Genomic DNA, 17,064 nt, shown 5'->3' with positions numbered 1-17,064 from the left:
ATATAAATGGCCCACCCTGTACTTTATGGGAAGCACTGAAGACTGTTTTGAGGGGTGCGATAATTTCTTACACTTCAGCTCTTAAAAGAGAAAGAGAGAAACGTCTGTCGGAAATCAATAGCTTTCCTGTCCTGGAAAGAATGTATCAAACCTCTAAATCGTCTATGGATTATAAAGAGATACTGAAATTAAAATATGAATATAATGGCATTATGAGTGGCCTAGTCAGCAATTTACTCTGGAATTTGCGACAAAAGCTTTTTTGAGTTTGGAGATAAACCTGGTACGCTGCTTGCACGACAGCTTAAGGGTGTTCAAGAGCAATATGCTGTCATGGTCTCCTTGCCTGCCCGGCCAGCCCCACAAGGCTACATTTGCTGTTTTGGTTCTCTCCCTCTCTGCCTGGGCGGAGCTCACTGTGGGCTCCCGCCCTTGGCCCACACACCTGACAACAATCACCTGTCATTACCGGGAGCACTATTTGAGGCTGGAACACAGATCCTCTCGTCGCTGGATGATTGTACTACTGACGTTAGTGTTCTCACAGCTCTTGTGGACTTGTGCTTCGTGATTTGTGATTAGTTTGTGACTTCCCTTCTCTTCTGCTTCAGACCTTCCCCCCCCCCCCGGACCTGCGACCTCCCTGCCGTGTGAACGTGTGTGAGTGTGGGCAAGAAGACGTGAGTGAGTGTGAGAGAGCTACCCTGTGATTCCCTGGAGTTTTGGATTCCCTTCACTGTATATATTGTGCACTGGAGCCGTAATAAACTGTATTTTGGAGACATCTAACCGCTCTGCGCTTGAGTCCCTACAACCAGATCAAGACATATGCGGCATCAAATCTAAAACAGGAACTCTGCTAACTAACCCTATTGATATAAACTGTTGTTTCAGTGAGGTCTATAGTGATTTATATTCTCTTAAGCATGTCTTGCAATCCGATCTTAATGGTTTCTTCAACTCTCTCCCACTACCTAAACTGAGGAGCTCTGACCAGGATTATCTCGATTCTGAGTTTACTCTTCAGGAAGTTGTCCAGGCTATAAATTCATTCCCTAATGGCAAAACAGTGGGACCCGACGGTTTTGGTTCAGAGTTCTATAAGACATTTTGTGACATTCTTGCACCACTTGTGCTTAGGATGCTGCGCAACTCAAAAAATGAAGGAAAATTGTCTAAAACTTTGTGGAAAACCAATATTGCTCTCAGTTTGAAAAAGTGAAGAGATGGGACTAACCCTGCTAATTTTAGGCCGATAGCGCTTCAAAATTTTAGTAGTAAGAAAATTACAAAATCTTGGCGACTAGATTAAATAAACATTTGGCATCCATTATTCATCCTTACCAGACGGGGTTCATCCCTGGTAGACTTTCCTATTTTGACATTAGGCGATTACTCAATATAATTTATTCCGACTATAAAAATTGTAAGGGAGCCTCTGTTTTGGCCCTGTATGCACATCAGGTCAAGTGGCCTTACATGTTTGAGTCAGATTTGGATTTGGTGAATCTTTCATTTCTTGGGTGAAATTGATTTACACAGAACCAATGTGCTGAACAATCAGTTCCTTTGCTCCTCAGCTTGATCACCTTTCGGTAAACTATCATCAACTGTTCAAAGAGTGAGTTTATGCCTCTTTCCAACAATAGCTCATCAGAATTTATGTTGCAAGATCCATTTAAAGTAGTTAAGAATCCTCTACCCTACCTTGGCCTGACCATACTGAGTATGTGTCAGGGCTAAAGCAAAGCATTGAATATTGGAAAACACTGCCCTTGTCAATGATTGGACGCATCAATTCAATCAAGATGATTTCAAACTCTTCCCATTTATCATACAATGGCCTTTTTCAAAGATCTGGACGCAATCATTCAGTCCCATATTTGGAATGGCAAAAGGGCCAGAATCTCTAAAGTGCATTTGCAGAAATCCAAGAGAGATGGAGGGCTTGGCCTGCCAATTTTTAAAAACTACTACTGGGCTGCTAATATCAGAGCGTTAGTGTTCTGGCAGCAGGACTCCCTGGATTACCAGGCATCGACTCCCCTATTGTGGATTAGAATGGAAGCCGTATCAGTCAACAATTCTTCCCTGTGTTCCCTATGTTATTCACCAAGCTTGGAAAATTAGATTCTTATAAATGTCTGGGTTTTGTATTAAAACAAACTATTAGAATCTTGAATCATGTTATAAGTTTTTTTAGCACTGCCAGACACTTCCATACAGACACCAATATGTTTTAATCACGATTTTATGCCTCCTTGGCAAGATAACATTTATCACGGCTGGAGAGAAAAGGGTTTAGTGTCTATTAAGGATATGTATATTGATAACAAATTCTCTCCTTTTAGCCAACTAAAAGAAAATATAATCTGCCACATTCACATTTTTATAGGCATTTGCAGGTCAGGCGATATGTCCAATCCAAGTTTAAAGAGTTTGCAACTCTACCGTCAGAACATGGCATCTACGAAATACTCAAGAGCCAACCTGATTCCAGACATCACAAAAATTGTACAGTTATTTGGTGATTCTATCATGGTGCATACTGCTGGGATTTGGCAGGCTTGGGAGAATGAATCGGGGATGAAGGTGTCTGAATCTATGTGGAGTAAGTGTCTGTCTAAAATCCATTCTTGCTCCCTGAAGAGTAGACGCCAATTAATTCAATTTAAAATCCTCCACCAATTACACTACTCTAAGATCAGACTGCATAAGATTTATCCTTCTATCTCCCCAATGTGTGACAGGTGTAGATTGGCAGAAGGTACGTTGTTGTTGTATGAAACCTCTACAACCTGAACTTGTAATTTTTGGATGTTCTCCAGCATCAGAGCTACTCCTGGTTACAGTGCAACGGCTATTGGAACTAGGTTTGATTGCTGCCAAGAGGTTAATCCTGAGGGAATGGAAGTCCCCCACTCCTCCTTTCTTTCAGTTGTGGGTAACAGACATGATGTCCATAATACAAATGTGGTGTTTTGTGAAGTGCATGTTTGTCTGAATTAATTGTTTTTTCTGTAACACATCTGAGCCTGTTTGTTATTGTTTGTTTGGAGTTTGTTTTTGTTTTATATTTTTAAAAATTTAAAATTAAATTATCCAAAAAAAAAAAAAAACACGGAGGAGGAAGTGTGATGGTCTGGGGCTTTTTGCTGGATCCAGGGTCGGTGACTCGTACAGAGTGAGAGGCACCCTGAACCAAAACAGCTACCACAGCACTCTGCAGCTCCATGCAGTAGCCTCTGGTATGGACCTAGCTAGTCAGGAGTTCATCCTACAGCAAGATGATGACCCAAAACTTGAAAACATGGAGTGTCCATCGAGTTGGTTTTAGATGAACTTTTTTTTAAATCATTTTTATCATTAACTTGGTTTCCCTGGGTCTTTTCCCGTGTGTTATGAATAAATCTTCTTTTTTTGGTACCGGTACTGGTTTTATTTTGGTGAATTTATCCATGACACCTTAAATAAACACCTTAAATGTTGTTGGACATAAACTGGTCCGTGGCGCAAAAAAGGTTGGGGACCGCTGGTTTAGAACACATTTTGGTCTACAAATTGATTCCATGAATTTTTTCTTTTGACTCCAGTTGCTTATTTGTACTATGCTTCATTACAGAGTGCAATGTGACAGTAAACTTCATAATTTTCAATAAAAAACTGGAAAAATTGGGGTGTTTTAAAACTTTTGACTGGTACTTTTCTACTAAAAGTATACTTTCTACTTTACTAAAGCTAAACTTTCATGATCAATTTCAGTTTCGTCCTGCCAGTAAATCATGCAGCTATGTTCTCATTTCAGGGAGGATGCAGAAGCTCCCAAAGCCAAACTAGTGAAGCCCAACTCCCTCTCCTCATCTCGCTCTGGCAGTTCCCATTCGGGCACCTCCTCCACCCAGTCCATGGTGCACAACTTGGGACCTAAATGTCAGCATGCCTTTGTTCCTGCTGTGGCTGCCCTTAACGAGAACTGCCAGGCTTTCCCACAGTCTCCACCTGAATGCCATCAGAAGATTCCCAAGATCCCTGAACATCTTTTGCACCCACTTCCATGTCTACCTCTCACTCCAAACCCAGTCACTGCTGTTATGATCAAACCAGCTCAAACCAGGGCCTTCCAAGCCGTGTAGAAGAAAAATCCAGTTCCTCAACTTACTCCATTCACACTGTGACAAAACACTTTCAGCAACTTAACTTTTGAAGAATTTCTGCAATATAAAAACAGTTTTGTTCTGGTGTCATTTATTTGTACACAGTCACCTCTGTAGGTTTTAGAGAGAGATTGTTAGATTGTTAAAAGTATATTTCAGTATACTTTTAACAACCTAACAATCTCACATACATCTGTTAACACCTGTAGTTTTACTTTCTGACAAAAGTTTAGGTTTTTACAGATTTGGATATGATGCACAGTCTCAGAGGTACTTATTGAAAGTTTTTAATTCAGGTTCATGGACCAGTTCTTACCATTGTTCACTTTTACATGAAAATGCAAAAATACCTGCAACACAGTGTGATTGCAGTTTGTAAAATACTGTTGGCCACAAACTAATTTGTGGCCATGGATGTTAAATATTGTATTTTTTAGTTGGATCAAGCTCCACTGCAGAAAGAACTATGTAGTGGTGCTTGCATAAGTCACAGGACCTAAAAACTTCCGTCTGAGAGTTTTTTTTGTTTGCTTTGTGTGGGACCACCAGGGGACTCCACTCACATCCAGTGAGAAGGGAAGAGGGAGGGGTAATGTTTTTGGGTTGTAGGAGGTGTTTTCTGCCTTGTGAGTTCAGTTGTGTGAAGCTGAAATTAAAGTTGGAGTAAAACGTGATGAGGTCTTGTGTCATCCTTACGTACCTCCACATTGGTGACCCCTGAGACGAACATGCTGAGGCCCGAAGAGGAAACCGGCCCTTTCCCAGAAGCATCTGTGGCTGCCAGACTCCCACCTCTGCCTGCACCTGCGTTTGCTTTGGTAGTTAAAGTACAGGACTTTTGGCTTCACGACCCTCCTTCAATTTTCGTGCATGTCGAAGCTCAGTTTGCTCTTCATGGAATTTTATCTGACGACATGAAAAACATGTGGTGGCCTCATTGGCCTCATTGGACTCCGCTGTCCAATGACCCTCCTCCAGAATCCCCCTGGCCAAAGGAAATACACCGCTCTCAAGGCGCTGCTGCTCAGGGTCCTTGAGCAGTGTGGACTATGATTATTGTTATTATGTGTGTTTTTGGTGGTTTTCTCTCCTTTTTTGTCCTCCTTCTCCCTGTGTGCTCCCGGATGTTTTGGGTCGCTGAGGGGGACTGCGAACTGGAAGTGTTCCCGCACTGGAAGCTGCCACACCTGCTGCTCGTTAGCCTTCACCAGCTGCAGCCGATTGCTTCATCAAGAGCGTCCTATTTAAGAAGGTGGCCGAGCTCCAGTCAGCACGGGATTATTCTATAGCAAACTTGTAAAGTACCTCCGTTGATGAGTGTTTATGTGAACGACATCGCTACTGTGGGTTTCCTGCTGAGCTGTGTGTGTTTTGTGTCACCAGGAGTCGGGAGCGAGGAGCGTCGTCACGAGGGGAAATTGGGTTTTGGAGTCGTCACTTTTTCACTGTTTATGCACACGTGCACGGTATGGGATTCACAGAGGAATCACCACAGGAGCTACAGTGCTGGATTTGTACATAGTTGTTGTTTTTGTCCACTCACCATAAATAAATCCACTGTCCTTCACTATAAGAGTCTAGCGTTTGGGCCCTACTTTCCTCAACTCCACGGTCTGCCATCACTGACCGTGACAGTAGCATTCGATACTGTTGACCATAATATCCTATTAGAGTGATTAGAGCATGCTGTAGGTATTACAGGTACTGTGCTGCAGTGGTTTGTATCATATCTATCTAATAGACTCCAGTTTGTGCATGTAAATGGAGAGTCCTCTTCACACACTGAGGTTAATTATGGAGTTCCACAGGGTTCAGTGCTAGGACCAATTCTGTTTACATTATACAAGCTTCCCTTAGGCAGCATCATTAGAAGACATAGCATACATTTACACTGCTATGCAGATGACACCCAGCTCTATCTGTCCATGAAGCCAGATAACACACACCAATGAGTTAAACTGCAGGAATGTCTTAAAGACATAAAGACCTGGATGGCCGCTAACTTTCTGCTTCTTAATTCAGATCAAACTGAGGTTATTGTACTCGGCCCTGAAAATCTTAGAAATATGGTGTCTAACCAGATTCTTACTCTGGATGGCATTACCTTGGCCTCCAGTAACACTGTGAGGAACCTTGGAGTCATTTTTGACCAGGATATGTCCTTCAACGTACATATTAAACAAATATGTAAGACTGCTTTCTTCCATTTGTGCAACATCTCTAAAATTAGAAATATCCTGTCTCAGAGTGATGCTGAAAAACTAGTTCATGCATTTATTACTTCCAGGCTGGACGACTGTAATTCATTATTGTCAAGATGTCCAAAAAAACTCACTGAAAAGCCTTCAGCTAATCCAAAATGCTGCAGCAAGAGTCCTGACAGGGACTAGAAAGAGAGAGCAGATTTCTCCTGTATTGGCTTCCCTTCATTGGCTTCCTGTTAAATCCAGAATTCAAAATCCTGCTCCTCACATACAAGGTCTTAAATAATCAGGCCCCATCTTATCTTAATGACCTTGTAGTACCATATCACCCTATTAGAGCACTTCGCTCTCGCTCTGCAGGCCTACTTGTTGTTCCTAGAGTATTTAAAAGTAGAATGGGAGGCAGAGCCTTCAGTTTTCAGGCCCCTCTTCTGTGGAACCAGCTTCCAGTTTGGATTCAGGAGACAGACACTATCTCTACTTTTAAGATTAGGCTTCAAACTTTCCTTTTTGCTAAAGCATATAGTTAGGGCTGGACCAGGTGACCCTGAATCCTCCCTTAGTTATGCTGCAATAGACGTAGGCTGCCGGGGATTCCCATGATGCATTGAGTTTTTCCTTTCCAGTCACCTTTCTCACTCACTATGTGTTAACAGACCTCTCTGCATTGAATCATATCTGTTATTAACCTCTGTCTCTCTTCCACAGCATGTCTTTATCCTGTTTTCCTTCTCTCACCCCAACCGGTCGCAGCAGATGGCCCCGCCCCTCCCTGAGCCTGGTTCTGCCGGAGGTTTCTTCCTGTTAAAAGGGAGTTTTTCCTTCCCACTGTCGCCAAAGTGCTTGCTCATAGGGGGTCATATGATTGTTGGGTTTTTCTCTGTATCTATTATTGTAGGATCTACTGTACAATATAAAGCGCCTTGAGGCGACTGTTGTTGTGATTTGGTGCTATATAAATAAAATTGAATTGAATTTAGTCGAACCTCGGATACATGAGGAACAATGCGGTTTTCATCCTGGTCGTAGAACACTGGATCAGCTCTTTATCCTCTCGAGGATACTCGAGGGCACATGGGAGTTTGCCCAACCAGTCTACTTATGTTTTGTGGACTTGGAGAAGGCATTCAACCGTGTCCCTCGGGGGTTCCTGTGGGAGGTGCTCCGGGAGTATGGGGTGTCTGGCTCATTGCTATGGGCCATTCAGTCCTTATACAACCGTTGCAAGAACTTGGTCTGTATAGCTGGCAATAAGTCGGACTTGTTCCTGGTGGGTGATGGGCTCCACCAGGGCTGTCCTTTGTCACCGATTTTGTTCATAATTTATATGGAGGAGGGGGGGGAGGGACTCAGAGTAGAGCAGCTGCTGCTCCACATCGAAAGGAGCCAGTTGAGGTGGTTCGGGCATCTGACAAGGATGCCTCCTGGGTGCCTCCTGGGTGAGGTTTTCCGGGCATGTCCCACCGGGAGGAGACCCCGGGGCAGACCCAGGACACGCAGGAGAGATTATGTCTCTCGGCTGGCCTGGGAACGCCTTGGTGTTCCTCCGAACAAGCTGGAGGAGGTGGCTGGGGAGAGGGAGGTCTGGGCTTCTCAGCTTGGGCTGCTGCCCCCGCGAACTGGACTCGGATAAGCAGAAGAAAATGGATGGATGGATGGATGGATGGATGGATGGATGAATTGAATTGAATATTTTCAGTTGTTACCCTCCACGGCTAAATAAAGCACCTTCAATCGGTTTCAGTTATGCACTGATGTACACAACAATGGACATGAGGGGCTTCTTTCAAAGAAAAAACTCAGGTAAATGTTATTTTGTATATTATGCTTTGTATGTTGTCCAATATATTTCTATGCAAAACAAGAGGAATTTCAATACACAGCAGTATATTCACAGTTGAAACCAGATATTTATATACACTGTTGGGGAAAAAAACAAAAACATTTTTATTTTACTGTTAAAAATCAAGTTAGACTAAACTTTTTTGTTTCAGATAAATAAATATTGAAATATCTTTTGAATTAGTTAAATGTCAGAATAAAGAGAGAGAGAGCTGTCTATTTTTTTTATCACTTTCATCAAATTTAGGAGCACATATACACTAAGTTTATTGTTAATTAATAAGAAACTCCAGATGATTCCATTCTGAACTGAAGAAGCTTCTGATTGGTTTGTAGAGTCCATGTGAGTAAACTGGTGGCACAGCTGTGGATGCATATAAGGCAAAACACAGAGCCTTTTTCTGTGACATGGGAACATCAAGAGATGTCAACCAAAACACCAGGAAAAGAATTGTGGAGCTCCATAAGTGTGGCTCAGTTTGAATACAATTTGGTGCCATTTGCAATTAAGAAATACAGATAGTTTCTCTCTTTACTCTTAAAGTTAACAAATATGTTTTTATATTTATCAATCTAAAAAAAATAAACATTTAGTCTGATTTGATGTTACAATTAAGTGTTTTTATCTGAAGAGTTTGTAAATATCTGGATTCAACTATATATTTGATGATGTTAGTGTTTGGCTTTTTAGTTAGCACAGAGAGAGAGAGAGGAACAGAGAGGGAGAGAGAGAGGAACAGAGAGGGAGAGAGAGAGGAACAGAGAGGGAGAGAGAGAGGAACAGAGAGGGAGAGAGAGAGGAACAGAGAGGGAGAGAGAGAGGAACAGAGAGGGAGAGAGAGAGGAACAGAGAGGGAGAGAGAGAGGAACAGAGAGGGAGAGAGAGAGGAACAGAGAGGGAGAGAGAGAGGAACAGAGAGGGAGAGAGGAACCCGAGAGAGAGAGGGAGAGAGGAACCCGAGAGAGAGAGGGAGAGAGGGGAACAGAGAGGGAGAGAGAGAGGAACAGAGAGGGAGAGAGAGGAACCCGAGAGAGAGAGGGAGAGAGGAACAGAGAGGGGGAGAGAGGAACAGAGAGGGAGAGAGAGGAACAGAGAGAGAGAGAGAGAGAGAGAGAGAGGAACAGAGAGGGAGAGAGAGAGGAACAGAGAGGGAGAGAGAGGGAGAGAGAGGAACAGAGAGGGAGAGAGAGGAACAGAGAGGGAGAGAGAGAGGAACAGAGAGAGAGAGGAACAGAGAGAGAGAGGAACAGAGAGGGAGAGAGAGAGGAACAGAGAGGGAGAGAGAGAGGAACAGAGAGGGAGAGAGGAACCCGAGAGAGAGAGGGAGAGAGGAACAGAGAGGGAGAGAGAGGAACAGAGAGGGAGAGAGAGGAACAGAGAGAGAGAGAGAGAGAGAGAGGAACAGAGAGAGGAACAGAGAGGGAGAGAGAGAGGAACAGAGAGGGAGAGAGAGGGAGAGAGAGAGGAACAGAGAGGGAGAGAGAGGAACAGAGAGAGAGAGAGAGGAACAGAGAGGGAGAGAGAGGAACAGAGAGGGAGAGAGAGAGGGAGAGAGAGAGGAACAGAGAGAGAGAGAGAGGAACAGAGAGGGAGAGAGAGGGAGAGAGAGAGGAACAGAGAGGGAGAGAGAGGGAGAGAGAGGAACAGAGAGGGAGAGAGAGAGGAACAGAGAGGGAGAGAGCGGAACAGAGAGGGAGAGAGAGAGGAACAGAGAGAGAGAGGAACAGAGAGGGAGAGAGAGAGGAACAGAGAGGGAGAGAGAGAGGAACAGAGAGGGAGAGAGAGAGGAACAGAGAGGGAGATGGAGAATGAGGACAGAACAGAGATGGGACAAGAGCAGGTGAGACACACATGTTAGTCAAATAGTTGCTTGCATTCATTAGAACATGTATCTTGTACCTAGTGTATCTTTGTAGGTTTGGAAAAGCCCGGATCTCTCAGGGTCTCCTGTGAGGAGTGTGAGGGTGCTTTGGGAGCATTAGGCGTCTGGCCTGTTGTTATAGGCCATTCAGTTCCTGTACAACCATAGTGAGAGCTTGGTTCATATTGCTGGCAATAACTCATTAACGGTGGGTGTTGGACTCGGTGGGTCCCCTTTGTCATCAGGTCTGTTCAATTTGAAGCTGAATGAGAAGTGGCAAGAATGAAAATTACTATCTCCAACTTAGATACCATGGTTCCCAGTGGGAAAAAGGTTCAGTGCCCAGTCTGGGTCGAGGAGTTAGTAAGTTTACTAATAACTTTACTAGTTTAATGTTTTTAAATGTCATTTCTGAAGCATTTCTGAATGCAAATGTGAAGATGATGGTATTTTAACTTTAACCTTGTAACTTTAAACTGTGATATTTATTTTTCAATTCTCCTTTATAGTACAGCTAAAGCAAAGTAAAACATAAAACCACTGAGGAATTTATAAACACAATGCACTGTATGAATCTATTCCCTAAAATTACTAGACCTACCAGGATTACATCACATTGTGCAACTCTCATAGACAACATTTTTGCAAATGACATTGAAAATAAGACTGTAAGTGGACTCCTGATTAACGACATAAGTGACCATCTTCCAATTTTTACAATCTATGATAGGAATTACAAGATCAATAAAATGGACAGTAAAAAAGAGTACAGACGAGTAAGAACAGAAGAAAGAATGAATGCATTTAAAAAAGATTTATTGAAGGGAAACTGGGGTGAAGTATATCAGGAACAGGACGTTAATAGTGCTTATAATAAATTCCTTAGAATATTTACATTACTGTACAATACCAACTTTCCAATAAAGCAATATAGTAGGAAACAGAAATATATGGACTGTCCATGGATAACAAAAGGTCTGCAAAATGCATGTATAAAGAAAAATGCTCTATACAGAGAGTTCTTAAGAACGAGAACTAAAGATGCTGAAATCAGATACAAAAGATATAAAAATAGGTTAACTAATATACTTAGATTTAGTAAAAAGGAATACTATAAGAAGCAATTAGATATAAATAGAAATAATAATAAAAGATTATGGGAAATCCTGAACAGTGTTATAAAATGTGGGACTGGACAAAAGAACTACAAGTATTTCATTTGTAATGACCATGAAGAATACAATATGGATGTTGTGGCAAATAGTCTCAATGAATTCTTTGTAACTGCTGGACCAAATTTAGCAAGAACAATCACTCATCCTGGGAAAGCACAGGAAAAACCCGATACACTGATTGACAGAAATCCATATTCTATGTTTCTCACAGCCGTTGATGAAAATGAAGTTCTTGAAATTGTCAAAAAATGTAAAAATCACAAATCTTTGGATTGTAATGATATTGATATGATAGTGGTTAAAAGAGTCATTGAGGCTGTTATAAAACCATTTACATACATCTGTAATTTATCATTTCAAACTGGTCGATTTCCAGACAGAATGAAAATAGCAAAAGTTATACCTCTATACAAATCTGGAAACAAACACCATTTCACAAACTACAGGCCTGTCTCTTTACTACCTCAATTCTCAAAAGTTCTTGAAAAACTGTTTAAAAACAGACTGGAAAAATTTATAGATAAACATAAACTACTCACTGAGAGTCAGTACGGATTCAGATCAAGCAGATCAACATCATCGGCACTATTAGATTCAATAGAATACATCACAAATTCCATAGACAAAAAGCAATATGTGGCTGGGTTATTCATAGACTTGACAAAGGCATTTGACACTATAGATCATGATATATTTGTCATGGTCCTGGGCCGTGTTGGCCCAGTATTCTTAGTTCTCTTGTATTTTTGTATTCAGTTCCCTGTTTAGGTTCTGTTTCCTGAGTTGCCCTGTTATGTGGTTCCCTGTGTGCTTTCCCTTTGTGACTCTCACCCCCTGTGTGCCCCTCTATGTATTCATGAGCCCTTGTCCCCTTTCGTGTTTTATTCCATGTTTTCCCCAGCCTGTTATGTCTGTGTTCTCCCCGTGCTCTCTCCTCCTGTCTGAACCTCTGTACTTCCTGTTTTACTTTGACAGTCTCTCGTCAGTATGCGTCATGTTGTGTTCACTCCTGCCCTGTCTCGTTATGATTATCTGTGTCAGCTGTGTTCCCCGTGTGCTCCCACTTCCCTCGTTAACCCTCTGTGTATTTATGTCTGCGTCTCCCTCATAGCTGCGTGGATTTCCCTGTGTCTCTCTGCAAGTATTAGTTATTGTTCCCGGTTTAAGTTTTGTATTTCTTGTGATCTGCCTTCCAGCATTAAAGCTGTGATTTTGAGTTTATCCCCTGAGTCCGTGAGTTTGCATTTTGGGTCCTCATCCTGCCTGCCACACAGCTATCATGACAGAAGACTACGACCAGTAATGGACCCAGCAAACTCCGTTCGGAACCGGCAGCGTGCAAACTCCGCCTTCCCTAACGAGAGGAGAAGGCAGGAGGCTCGGCACGCCCGGGAGCACGAGTCTGCCTTTCATGGGACTCTATGGGCGCTAGGTGGGCCGCGCAGCGTCCAAATGGCAAAGGCTGCTGCTTTTTCCCCACACCGCCCCACGGTAAGAAGAGTTGGAGGAGTCAGCCTATCGCCTGCCACAACTCCTCCGGCATTTTCGACTTCTGGTTCGCCTCTCCGGTCGCCGCCCACGTCCCGCGCAAAGAAGAGGGTTACTCGGCGGTCGGGGAGTGGTTTCGAGCCGACGACAAACGGCCTTACCCCGCTGCAGGCTTTTGCGCTCTACCTGGGACTTCCACGCTCAGAGCTGCACAAGCTCCCTGTCTCTCCGGCGCAGCCTGGTTCGTCATCGGCTCAGCCAGCCGACATCACCGAAGTGCCTGCGCCCACTGCCTCGGGAACTCACGGCACAGTTCCCGGGAAAACACGACGCTCACGCCGTCGCCACGCTAAAGCTACTGAGCAAGCTCCGGTGGTGAGTGAATCTGACTGCTTTTTCCATGCGAGTTCCAAGCCCGACCGTCTCGGACAGTATTCGTTTTCTGAGTCCGCTGTTTTTCACGTCCATAACTCACCAGAGAAGAACAAAAAGGTTGAATATGACTGTGTTTCTAGGCCTCATACTGTTTCTACGTTCGCCTCCGCTTCGATTACGCACGAGACTGACTTCATCACCACTCTAGAGACTGCTGTTCATGCTAAATTAAAGAATCCTGGCACTATAAGCCCCGTGCGCGTCATCCCTGAGGCCATTAACTCTGGGTCTGTTAATTCTGGTCCTGCAGTGCCTACCCTCACGCCCGTGTTTGAGAGCGACTATGTTTCCTGTGCTCCTCCCAGGTCAGCAGCAATTAACTCACAGACAGATTATTTCACCGTAGAGAAGCAAAAGACCGCTTTTGAGCCGCATACTTGTGAACAGCACTGTGAAGTTAACAGTTCTGCGGTCTCTGTACCTGCTGAGTGTGAGACTGTGAGTGGTGTGTCTCCACTCCTGGACTATGCTGCTCCCCAACCTGTATATTTAGAAACGGTCTGTGTGAATGCTCCTGTGTCCATAACGGATCCCTTTGTGCCCGGTATTACAGACTCTGACTCTGCTAAACCTGGATCTTCCTGTGCAATGACTGTTTTAGAGACTGCTACTCCTAAGATGGACAGCTTAAGGCCTACAGAGTCGCTAGGAGTGGCCCGCCATGAATCTCTGTTCGCTAACACTGTTTCTAGCTCCACTAACTCTGTTTTCCCTGTGTCTGTTTCTGCTCCTGAGCTCAGCTCTCCCGCTTCGGTTTCTGTAACCAAGGCAGCGTGGGCCCAGCCTTCCCTAGCTCCCGTATCAGTTCTTCGGGAGAGGGTAGCTGAGGTCCAGCTGGTCCCTGCTTCTGTTCCCAGACTGGCAGAGGCTCCTATCATCCCGGCACCCGTACCTGCTCCTCGGGTGGGGTTGATGGACACCCAGACTTTGCCTGCTCCTGTTCCGGTTCCCCGGGTGAGGTCAGCCGTGACCCTGCCGACTCCTGCACCCGTCTCAGTTCCTCGGGTGGGAGCGACAGAGGTCCAGCTAGCTCCTGCACCTACACCAGCCCCCAGGGTAAAGGCAGCCAGAGCCCAGCTCGTCCCTGCACCCGTATCTGTTCCTCGGGTGGGGATGGCTGGTGTTCGGCCAGGCCCAGCACCCATTCCTGTTCCCCGGAGGAGAGCAGCCCAGAGCCAGACACCTAATCTACCACAAGCGCAACTCCCACTACAACTGGCATTGCTGTCCATAACTCAGTCAGTGGCTCAGTTATTAGCACAGTTTCCTGTTTTGTCACCAGTTCAGTCTTTAGCACAGTTAACGGCTCCATTACCCACTCAGTCATCCGCTCTGTTACCACCTCAGTGTCTTACTCCATTGCCTGTTCAGTTAACGGCTCAGTCATTATTAGCTCTGTCATTACCTCTGTCACCAGCTCAGTTCATAGCACAGCAACCCGCTCAGACACTGCCAACCTCAGCTGGAAGCCTTTGTGAGCTTTCTCCGCCAGCTGAGGACTGCGTGGTGCTGACAAACTTTGGACAGACTGTTTGCCCTGCACAGCCCCAGCCGTTGCATCCTAAGCAGACTGCGTGCCCTGTGCAGCTACAGTTAGCGCCCGTTCAGCCTCCTGTCTCCGCTGGAGGGTCCGAGGGGCCCGTTCAGCCTCCTGTCTCCGCTGGAGGGTCCGAGGGGCCCGTTCAGCCTCCTGTCTCCGCTGGAGGGTCCGAGGGGCCCGTTCAGCCTCCTGTCTCCGCTGGAGGGTCCGAGGGGCCCGTTCAGCCTCACGCCGCATCAGCTGGAGGGCCCGAGGAGCCTGTCCAGCCGCCACCTGCGACCGCCTCGTCGTCGCCTGGTCCAGCTGCATCCGCCTGTGCTTCTGCTACGCCTGGGCCAGCCTGTGCTTCTGCTACGCCTGGGCCAGCCTCTGCCTCTGCTTCAGCGTCGCCTGGTCCTGCCTCTGCTTCAGCGTCGCCTGGTCCTGCCTCTGCTTCAGCGTCGCCTGGTCCTGCCTCGTCTGGTCCTGCCTCGTCTGGTCCTGTGCCCACCAGGCCATGGCCAGCATGCCTAACACTGGAGAGCCGCCGCTGCATTCCATGCAGCCGGCCCCCTGAACGGCTCCGTCTCCTTCGCCGCCGCCGCTGCCTTCCGCGCGGCCGGCCTCCTGAACTGCTCCGTCGTCTCCTTCGCCGCCGCCGCTGCCTTCCGCACGGCCAGCCTCCTGGACTGCTCCGTCGTCTCCTTCGCCGTCGCCGTTGCCTTCCGCACGGCCGGCCCCCTGAACTGTTTCCACGTCTCCACTGTTCCCGTCCGCATGGTCGGCCCCCTGAACTGCACTGTGTTTTGGGTTGTTTTTCTTGGGCTCCGGTGTTTGCTGTGCTCCTTTGTTTTCTGTTCCGTGCCCTCCGTCCTGGGCCCCCGCCGCCCGCCCTGGGTCGTTTTCTGTTTGGTTTTTTGTTTTCCTGTGTTTGGGCTGTCTGGAGCCAGCCCTTAAGGGGGGGGGTGATGTCATGGTCCTGGGCCGTGTTGGCCCAGTATTCTTAGTTCTCTTGTATTTTTGTATTCAGTTCCCTGTTTAGGTTCTGTTTCCTGAGTTGCCCTGTTATGTGGTTCCCTGTGTGCTTTCCCTTTGTGACTCTCACCCCCTGTGTGCCCCTCTATGTATTCATGAGCCCTTGTCCCCTTTCGTGTTTTATTCCATGTTTTCCCCAGCCTGTTATGTCTGTGTTCTCCCCGTGCTCTCTCCTCCTGTCTGAACCTCTGTACTTCATGTTTTACTTTGACAGTCTCTCGTCAGTATGCGTCATGTTGTGTTCACTCCCGCCCTGTCTCGTTATGATTATCTGTGTCAGCTGTGTTCCCCGTGTGCTCCCACTTCCCTCGTTAACCCTCTGTGTATTTATGTCTGCGTCTCCCTCAGTTCTGTGTCGTAGTCTCCCTCATAGCTGCGTGGATTTCCCTGTGTCTCTCTGCAAGTATTAGTTACGTCTCCGGGTGTATTCCAACCAGAAACCCTGGATGACTAAAGAGGTCCAGGTCCAGGTCCTGCTGAAGCAACGTGACGCCGCTTTTAGATCCGGTGATGGTATGCAGTACAGTGCAGCCAGATCTCAGTTGAAAAGAGGCATCAGAGAGGCCAAGGCAGCGTACAAGAGAAGGATCGAAGACCACTTCACCACCAACAACTCACGACAGGTATGGCAGGGAGTTCAGCACTTAACCAACTACAAACCTGGCAATACCACGTTGACTGAGGGTAACGCGGAGCTTGCAGAGGAGCTGAACCACTTCTTCGCACGCTTTGAGGTGAAGGGACCAGAGGCAGCAGCAGGAAAAACATCGGACAGCAGCAGCCCAAGCCTCATAGTGCAGGAATATGAGGTGAGGCGCACACTGAGGGCAGTGAACCCCAGGAAGGCCACCGGACCAGATGGGGTAACCGCAAAGGTCCTAAAAGAGTGTGCAGACCAGCTGGCTGGGGTCTTCACTAAGATCTTCAACACTTCACTGTCCCAGTCCTGCATCCCGCCGTGCCTAAAGTCAGCCACAATTGTCCCACTGCCAAAGCGTACTAACATTAGCAGCCTCAACGACTACCGACCAGTTGCTCTAACACCTGTTATAATGAAGTGCTTTGAGAAACTGGTCCGACGTCACATCATGTCCTGCCTGCCACCCACACTCGACCCGCTCCAGTTTGCATACAGAGCTAACAGATCAACTGAAGATGCCATTGCTACAACGCTCCACACCACCATCTCTCACCTGGAAGTGCAGGGCCGTTACGCCAGGCTGCTCTTTGTTGACTTTAGCTCTGCTTTCAATACGATACTCCCGGACAGACTAATAGATAAACTGCTGGAAATTGGACTTCCTTCCACCACCTGCCGCTGGATCAGAGACTTCCTCTCAGACCGTGTAC

The 17,064-nt window shown here is 46.1% G+C and overlaps 1 protein-coding gene across 1 annotated transcript in view; it reads left to right on the top strand.

The window, feature by feature from the left end:
- The window catches only part of LOC308387529 (CXADR-like membrane protein), a gene marked incomplete at its 5' end in the record, with an annotated part of 116,014 nt that extends 111,831 nt beyond the window's left edge, over positions 1-4,183 (top strand). The window contains 1 exon segment of the mRNA XM_080867632.1: positions 3,806-4,183. Coding sequence (XP_080723758.1) covers positions 3,806-4,133 — 328 coding nt within the window. The 3' untranslated portion in view covers positions 4,134-4,183.
- Positions 4,184-17,064: the final 12,881 nt, after the last annotated feature.

Source organism: Rhamphochromis sp. 'chilingali' (genome assembly GCF_963969265.1).
Source record: "Rhamphochromis sp. 'chilingali' genome assembly, chromosome: 19".
NCBI classification, from domain to species: Eukaryota; Metazoa; Chordata; class Actinopteri; order Cichliformes; family Cichlidae; genus Rhamphochromis; species Rhamphochromis sp. 'chilingali'.
This window is presented reverse-complemented; position numbering and strand designations above follow the sequence as displayed.